The sequence below is a fragment of the Cetorhinus maximus genome, chromosome 21 (genome assembly GCF_964194155.1).
Source record: "Cetorhinus maximus chromosome 21, sCetMax3.hap1.1, whole genome shotgun sequence".
Lineage (NCBI taxonomy): Eukaryota > Metazoa > Chordata > Chondrichthyes > Lamniformes > Cetorhinidae > Cetorhinus > Cetorhinus maximus.
The window spans coordinates 9,594,177-9,603,603 of NC_135899.1; the positions used below are offsets into that span (position 1 = coordinate 9,594,177).

The 9,427-nt window shown below is 45.9% G+C and overlaps 1 protein-coding gene across 1 annotated transcript in view; it reads right to left on the reverse strand.

Moving 5' to 3' along the window:
• LOC144695632 (zinc-binding protein A33-like) overlaps positions 1-8,845 on the reverse strand; it is a 31,607-nt gene extending 22,762 nt beyond the window's left edge. The window contains exons 1-4 of the mRNA XM_078566540.1: positions 8,212-8,845; positions 8,027-8,122; positions 7,701-7,934; positions 6,611-6,633 (exon numbers count right to left, since the gene is read on the reverse strand). Coding sequence (XP_078422666.1) covers positions 6,611-6,633; positions 7,701-7,934; positions 8,027-8,122; positions 8,212-8,619 — 761 coding nt within the window. The 5' untranslated portion in view covers positions 8,620-8,845. The remainder of the gene's footprint in view (positions 1-6,610; positions 6,634-7,700; positions 7,935-8,026; positions 8,123-8,211) is intronic.
• Between the last annotated feature and the right edge of the window lie 582 nt (positions 8,846-9,427).

Genomic DNA, 9,427 nt, shown 5'->3' on the forward strand with positions numbered 1-9,427 from the left:
ATTTGTACACCTCGATCAGGTCGCCCATCAGTCTTCTCTGCTCCAACGAAAACAACTGAAGTCTATCCAACCTCTCTTCATAACTTAAATGTTTCATCTCAGGCAACATCCTGATTAATCTTCTCTGCACCCCCTCCAGTGCAATAACATCCTTCCTATAATGTGGTGACCAGAACTGCACACAGTACTCAAGCTGTGGCCTCACCTAGGTTCTATACAATTCCAACATGACTTCCCTACTTTTGTAATCTATGCATCGATTGATAAAGGCAAGTGTCCCATATGCCTTTTTCATTACCCCACTAACATGCTCCTCCACCTTCAGAGATCTATGGACACAAACGCCAAGGTCCCTTTGTTCCTCAGAGCTTCATAGTGTCCTGCCGTTCATTGAATACTTCCTTGTCAAATTACTCCTTCCAAAGTGTGTCACCTCACACTTTTCAGGGTTAAATTCCATCTGCCCATTTGACCAGCCCGTCTATATCTTCATGTAGCCCAAGACACTCAAGCTCACTTAACCACCTGGCCAATCTTTGTGTCATCCGCGAACATACTAATCGTACCCCACACATAGTCATCTATGTTTTTTATATAAATGACAAATAATAGGGGACCCAGCACAGATCCCTGTGGTACACCACTGGACACTGGCTTCCAGTCACTCAAGCATCCTTCTGTCATCACCCTCTGTCTCCTACATCTAAGCCTATTTTGAATCCAACTTATCAAATTACCATGTATCCCATGTGCATTTGCCTTCTTTATAAGTCTCCCATGTGGGACCTTGTCAAAGGCTTTGCTGAAATCCATATAAACTACATCAACTGCACTACCCTCATCTACACAACTGGTCACCTCCTCAAAAGATTCAATCAAATTTGTAAGGTATGACTTCCCTCTGTCAAAGCCATGCTGACTATTCCTGATCAAGCCTTGCTGCTCCAAGTGGAGATAGATACTCTCCTTTAGAAATTTCTCCAATAGTTTCCCTACCACTGATGTGAGACTCACTGGCCTGTGGTTCCCTGGCTTTTCTCTACAACACTTCTTAAAGAGTGGAACCACATTAGCTGTTCTCCAGTCCTCAGGAACCTACCCTGTGGCCAGAGAAGAATTAAAAATTTGGGTCAGAGCCCCTGCGACCTCCTCCCTTGCCTCCCTCAGCCGTCTGGGACACAAATCATCTGGACTTGGAGATTTGTCCACTTTTAAGCCTGCAAACACCTCCAATATCTTGTCACTCCCTATAACAATTTGCAGAAGAACCTCGCAGTCTCTCTCACCGAGCTCGATACCTTCATCTTCGTTCTCTTGGGTGAAGGTGGATGTGAAGTATTCATTCAACACTCTAGCGATGCCCTCTGGCTCCACCCATAGATTGCCCCCTTGGTCCGTTATGGGCCCTACTCTTTCCCTGGTTATCCTCTTCCCATTGATATACTTATAAAATATCTTTCGATTTTCCCTACTTTTACCAGCCAGATCTTTCTCATATGCCCTCTTTGCTCTCCTAATTGCTTTCTAAAACTTCACCCTGCACTGTCTGTACTCCATTAACGCCTCCACTGATTTGCTTCCCTTCTACCACCTATGAGCCTCTCTTTTCCTTCTCATCGTATCCTGAATATCTCAGGTCATCCATGGTTCTCTGGGCTCGTTACTCCTTCCTATCACCCTAGAGGGAACATGTTGAGCCTGTACCCTCCCCATTTCCTTTTTGAACGCCCCCCCCCCCCTCCCCCGCTCCTCTGTAGATTTCCCCACAAGTAGCTGTTCCCAGTTTACCTTGGCCAGATCCTGCCTTATTTTATGAAAATCTACTCTCCCCCAATCCAAAACCATTTTTTTGCAACTTGTCTATTTCTTTGTCCATTGCAAACTTAAACTGTATCATGTTGTGGTCTCTATCACTGAAATGCTCCTGCACCACCACCTCAGCCACGTGTCTGGTGGACAGGCCCAGAATTAGGTCCAGCAGTGCGCCGTCCCTTGTTGGACCCTTTACATATTGACCTAAAAGGTTCTCCTGTACATATTTCAAGAAATCCACTCCATCCAAGCCCTTAACACTATGTCTATCCTAATTAATGTTGGGAAAGTTGAAATTACCTAATATAATTACCCTATTGTTATTGTTTTTATACACCTCCGCAAATTGCGCACATATTTGCTCCTCAATTTCCCACTGTCTATCTGGGAAACCTAACAATGTATCTGCCCCTTTTTTATTCCTAAGCTCTACCCGCAAAGCTTCATCCGAGGCCCCCTCCAAGATATCATCTCTCCTTACTGCAGTAACTGGCTCCTTAACTAATAATGCAATGGCTCCTCCTCTTTTACCCCTCCCCTGCCTCGCCTGTATATTTCATATCCCGGAATGTTGACTGCCAATCCTGTCCCTCCCTCAACCACATCTCAGCGATGGCCACTAAATCACAATTCCAAGTGTCAATCCTCACCCGTAACTCATCCTTTTTACTTGTAATACTCCTGGCATTAAGGTAGAGGCCATCCAGCCTTGCCTTACTCCCTTGAAACATAATGCAGCTGTACACCCTCTGACTTGATTGTTTTACTGGAATATGATGTGTCCCTATTCTGCTAACATTCTGTGTCCCGTCTCCCTGCCGAATTGGTTTAAACTCCCCCCAACAGCACTAGCAAACCAACCGGCAAGGATGTTAGTCCCGCTCTGGTTCAGATGTAGACCGCCCTGCTTGTACATGTCCCACCTTCCCCAGATACGGTCCCAGTGATCCATGAATCTAAAACCCTCCCTCCTGCACCAACTCTTAAGCCACATATTCAACTGCGCTATTCTCCTATTTTCGAGCTCGCTAGCACGTGGCACTGGGAATAATCCAGAGATCACAGCCTGAGAGGTCTTGTTTTTTAGTCCACTGCCTAACTCCCTGAATTCTTGATGCAAGACCTCATCTCTCTTTCTACCTATGTCATTGGTACCAAACTGTGCCATGACCTCTGCCTTATCACCCTCCACCTTCAGGATGCCCTGCAGCTGATCAGTGACATGCCGGACCCTGGCACCAGGGAGGCAGCATACCATCCTGGAGTCACGTTGACGGCTACAGTAGCACCTATCTGTTTCCCTGACTATAGAATCCTCTATTACTATTGCTCTTCCTCCCCTCCTGTACAGACAGGCTGCTTGTGGTGCCAGACACTTGGCTCTGTCTGCACTCCCTGGAGGAACCAGTGCCCACATCAGCCTCCAAAATGGAATAGCAATTTGCGAGCAGGACCCCAGGGGATTCCTGAACTACCTGCCTGTTTCTCTTCGACTGCCTGGTGGTTACCCATTCCCTTCCTTCCTCAAGTCCCTTCAGCTGAGGTGTGACCACCTCTCTAAACGTGCTATCCACAATGCTCTCAGACTCGCGGATGCTTCACAGCATCCCCAGCCGCTGTTTCAGCTCTGAAACCCGAGCTTCCAGGAGCTGCAGCTGGACATACTTCATGCACACTGGAAATGTCCCCTGCTTCCCACATGGAGCACGAGGAGCACACCTTGGCTTTGAGCACTCCTGCCATGACTTATTCCTTTAAATTAAACCTTTAAATCAATTATTCTGGGGCCCTTCTTTCCTGATCTTCGTTACTGTAGTATATACAACGTATAAACCACAAAAAGACCTTAAACTATAAGCGATTAAAGTAGTAAATACTTACCCGATCTAACTCACTACTTACCAGTCATTCCTTTCCCTTGCAGCCTCTACTGCTGCAGCAGGGCAAGACCACTCTTTGAAGATTTAAGAAGTTGAATATCCAAGTAAAAATGCAAAGAGCACCTCTTCCCCTATGCACCGAATTCCCACTGTGCACCAAATTACCAATACCCATACACACTTTGGCTGTATCTCACTCACGATGAGCTCACTCTCCTGTTTGTGTGCAAGCACACGATTCAGAAATGGTGATGGAAAGTAATTGAATATCAAGGGGCGATGGTTAGGTTCTCTCATGTTGGTGATGATATTTCCTGGCACTACTATGGCACGAATGTTACTTGCCACTTGTCAGCCAAACCTGCATATTGTTTAGGTCTTGCTGCATTTGGACCTGGACTGTTTCAGTATCTGAAGAGTTGTGAATGGTGTTGAACATTGTGCAATCATCAGCAAACATCCCCACTTCTGACTTTATGATAGAAGGAATGTCATTGATGAAGCAGCTGAAGATAGTTGGGCTAAGAACATTACCTTGAGGAACTCCTGCAGTGATGTCCTGGAGCTCCAACAACCACAACCATCTTTCTTTGTGCTAGATATGGCTCCAACCACCGGAGAGTTTTCCCCCTTATTTCCATTGATTCCAGTTTCACTTGGGCTCCTTGGTGCCATACTCGGTCAAATTAGGCCATGATGTCAAAGGCAGTCACTCTCACCTCACCTATGGAGTTCAGCTCTTTTGTCCATAATTGAATCAAGGCTGTAATGAGGTCAGGATTTGAGTGACTGTGGTGGAACCCAAACTGAGCGTCAGTGAGCAGGTTATTGCTAAGCAAGTGCCTCTTGATATCACTGCTGATGGGGGTCATCACTTTACTGATGATGGAGAGTAGACTGATAGGGTGGTAATTGGCCAGGTCAGATTTGTCCTGCTTTTTGTGGAAAGGAAATTTCCCACATAGCCAGGTAGATGCCAGTGTTGTAGCTGTACTGGAACAGCTTGGCTCGGAGCGTAGGAAGTTTTGGAGCACAAGTCTTCAGTACTATTACCAGAATATTGTCAGGGCCCAAAGCCTTTGCAGGAAACAGTGCCTTCAATTGTTTCTTGATGTCACATTGGAATGAATCGAATTGGCTGAAGACTGGTAGGCTGGGAACTTCTGGAGATGGCCGAGATGGATCATCCACTTGGCACATCTGGCTAAAGATTGTAGCAAAAGCTTCATCCTTAATCTTTTGCAATGATGTGCTGGGTCCCCACATCATTGAAGTTGGGGATATTTGTGGAGACTCCTCCCCCAATTAGTTATTTAATTGTCCACCACCATGCACGGCTGGGAGTGCCAGGACTGCACAACTTAGATCTGATCCATTGGTTGTTGGATTGCTTAGCTGTGTCTATCGCATGTGGCTTACGCTGTCTGACATGCAAGTCGTCCTGAGTCCTGGCTTCACCATGTTGACACCTCCTTTTTAGGTATAAATGGTGCTGCTCCTGGCATGCCCTCCTGAAAAGGCGGAGTTTTCCGCACCCGCCCGCCGCCGCGATCTTCCAGTCCCACCGCCAGTCAATGGCCTTGAGGCTGGGCCGCTGCCGTGCCCACGGTGGGTCCCACCAGCGACAGGGCCGGAAAATCTGGGCCTTCATTGAACCAGGGTTAATTCCCTGGATTGGTGGTAATGGTAGAGTTGGGGATATGCCGAGCCATGAGGTTACAGAGTGTGGTTGAGTACAATTTTGCTGCTGCTGATGGCCCACAGCGCTCCATGGATGCCCAGTCTTGTGTGTGGGTATCCTCAATCTGAAGGCAGGAGTTCAGCTCCACAAAGACTGTGCGGTGGTCACACCTACTGATGCAGCCATGGACAGATGCATGTTCAGCAGGCAGATTAGTGTTGATGAGGTGAAGTAAGTTTTTCCCTCTTGTTGGTTCCCTCACCACCTGCCACAGACCCAGCTTAGCACCTACATCCTTTGGGGCATAGCCAGCTCGGCCAGTAGTTGTAATTTTTTTTATCAATGCATGAGATGTGGGCATCGCTGGTGAGGCCAGCATTTACTGCTCCCCTAATTGCCCTTCACAAGGTGGTGGTGTGCTGCCTCTTTGAACTTCTGCAGTCCATGTGGTGTAGGTACACTCACAGTGCTCTAGGGAGGTAGTTCCATGACCGAGCCAATCTTGGTGATGGACACTGAATCCTATCCAGTGTACGTTCTACTCACTTGCCACTCAGTGCTTCCTCCAAGTGAAGTTCAACGTGGAGGATTGCTTATTCATCAGCTGAGGCAAGGGTGAGGGGCTGAGGTGTGGCGGATGGGTGGGTACAAGATACTCAACAAGTTTCCTTGTCCATGTTTGACCTGATGCCATGAGGTTTCATGGGCTCTGGATCAATGTTATGGATTCCCAGAGCAACTCCCTCCAAGATTTATGCCACAGTGCCGCCACATCTGCTGGGTCTGTTTGCTGGTACAGATCAAGATTCTATATTGGAATAAAAACAAAACCCATTCCCCCATTAACATATGACTGTCTCGGGTTGATCAGGAGCCTTGCAGGGATATGGATGGTCGACACCATGGAAACACGGACGGTGTGGCTCTCTCAGGGTCAGTCGGAAGGTCACAGCCACACTAACAGCAGTCTGCAGCCTGCAAGTGAGCACTTCGGGACTGCATGGCACCTTGTAATTTAATACAATAATGTAGACCAGTTATATGAAATCTCATCTAACGGCTGGAATAAAGTTTGTCATTTCAATAAAAGACTAGTGCTTAAATCATAGGCAGAGTTATTGTCGCCCGCTGAATGACCCTTTAATGTTGCGATGGTAACTAGAAAATAAACCATAACAAAAGCTTTCTGAGTAATTTTACCAAACTGTGCAGAATTTCAGTAGGGAGCATGTCCTACCTTCTCTTCCGACAAGCTTCCTCCTGAAAGAAATGAATCACCAACAGTGAGGAGCAAAGTAACAGATTTCAAATCATAGAAAGTTTACGGCACAGAAAGAGGCCACTTGGCCCATCGTGTCTGCGCCAGATGAAAAACAAAACACCCAGCCTAATCGCACTTTGCATCATTTGGTCCACAGCCCCTGCAGGTTACAGCACTTGATGTCAATATCCAGAAAGCTTTTAAATGAGTTCAGGGTTTCTGCCTCTACTACCCTTTCAGGCAGTGAGTTCCAGATCCCACAAACCTCTGGGTGTAAAATTTTTTCCTCATCTCCCCTCTCATCTTTCTATCCAAAACTTTAAACCTGTGCCCCCTCATCACTGACCTCTCTGGTATGTAAATAGGCTCTTCCCCACTATCAGGCCGCTCACAATTCTGTATATCTCAAATCTCCCCTCAGCCTCCTCTGTTCCAGGGAGAACAGCCCTAGTCTATCCAATCTTTCCTCATAGATGCATTTTTCTAGTCCTGGTCACATCCTCGTAAATCTCCTCTGTGCCCTAATGCAATTACATCCTTTCTGTAATGAGTTGACCTGCACATAGTTCAGGAGGACATCAACAGGGCGGCTGGTGAAATGAGCAGACTCAAAGCAGATGAGATTTAACACGGAAGTGTTAAGTGATGCATTTTGGAAGAAAGATTGTGGAGAGTGAAATAAACTGGAACTCAACATCAGTCCCTCTCACAGACAGAATGACTCTCACAAACCGTACCAGACACACCCACACACACAGAACATGAGCTGTAACTGGATCTAAATAGGCGTCCAGGAGAAAATTAAACTAGGCAACACGGGAATAATCACAAAGCAAGTGTGAAGATCAAGAAAACTCATTCTCGGGAGGTTACAAGTATTCCCGGGAATCTGCAGACAATGTGGAAGCCGATTATTTCGGGGAGACCGCAGAATTGCCACGAAACAGACAGAAATTTGTTTAACTCAGTTTTTATTTTTTCAGTACATTCTATATTTATTTCAGTTATCAGTTATTTTGTGACTGTGTGACGCCTCATTGAACTGACCCGCGATATGTTCCCTCACCTTCAAAAATATCAACTCGTCTTTTTGCTCCATCTGTTTCTGAAAGTTTGAGAGCTTCTCCTCAATAGAATTTAAATTCTCCTGAATCTCTCGAAGGTTTTTCTCCATTGTTTCTAGAATCCTCTCCTCTTCTTCCCTGAGATCTCTGAGTAAACGCTGCTCTTTCTCAGTGAGAATCTGGTGCATTTTAGTGAACTCGGATGTGATGTGGGTCTGCAGACTGCTCGACTGTTCCTACCAAATGAAATGTGAAACATAATTAATGTCCCGCGCTAAAGGAACAAAACTAACCGAGATCCCAGAAAATCAGCACAGGGAGACCTTACCCTAACTTCGGAAATCTTCCGTTTCTGTTTCTGTTCCGTTTCTAGAACCACCGATTTCTTCTGTGTGAGAGAATCTAAGGAAGATTTCAGCTGATCCTGGGATTGGGAGAGAAAATCACAGAATGGAAGTGTTAGACCATGAAAATGTGATAAAACTAATCGCTTAGAAAATTTTTCCCAATTACCTTGTAGATTTCAACAGCTTCTTTAATCGGCATAAAGTCGTGAGATTTGTGCTCCCGCGAATCTCGACAAGTGTAACAGATCAATTTCTTGTCAGTTTCACAAAACAACTTCAATTCTTCCTGATGTTCCTCACAGTGAAGTTTACTTTCCTTCTCTTTCGGATCGAGGTGTAATTTTCGAGCTTTCTCTGCCAGATTCGCTAAGGCCCGATTTACCCTGATGTTTATTTCAGGAAACTGCTCTCTACATTCCGGGCAGGAGTTTACCTCCTTTTCCCAACACTGGGTGATACAGGAGCGGCAGAAGTTGTGTCCACACTCCAGTGTTACCGGATCGGTGAAGAAATCAAGACAAATTGAACAATTTAAGTCCTCTGTGAAATTTTCTCCCTGCTGTTTAGAAGCCATGTTCACACTCAACAACTGCTGATTCAATCCGGTTTCAGTTTCGACTTTACTGCGCTGTCGAACACCTTCAGATCACGGATTTGTCGACGAAATTCACCTCAATGCTCGGGTAGTTATTGTTATTACTAAACTATGTGCCGTAGTCTTTTACATGGGAAAACAAGACAGAGAGTGGGGGGAGCGATGCACAGGTTTAGAAAATGGAGAATGATTGAACCCAGCCAGAGAAAGTGAAAGTCCATGGCGAGTTGGCAGTGGGTGGAGAGAAAGAATGGAGAGAGGGAGGAAGCGGAGATGGGCGAGGTTCGAGATTCTATCGCACTTTGCTCCAGAGGAACTTGCTGACGGTTATAAACTATCCAGAGAAACATGGTGTAAATCCAGATCCATAAACTGAATTATGTTAATGCTTGTAGCCGCTCACCCTAAAATATCAATTACCATAAATGTTAAGCAATTATTTTGATAACGGGCGCTGGGAAGAGCTTTAGAGGGATTTGGGCCGTCAGATTCCATTTGAATTAACCGCTAGAAAGAAAAAATCATTTAGTGCATTTATTTAGCGCCTTTCACGAAATCGAGTCGTCCGAAAATACTTGTAAGACCCAGGAAATGCTTTTGCAATATAGTCACTGTTGCAATGTAGCGAGACATATCGGGCAATTAGATCACAGCAAGGAACGCCCCCCCGGCAACCCTGTAGGTAGGTCGTGGTAGGGTTGATGACAGAAGGTTTTCTGGTAATGGGCACTGTAAAGAAACAAGGGATGTGTTGAAATGGGGTGTGAATGGAGGGATAACAGCCGCC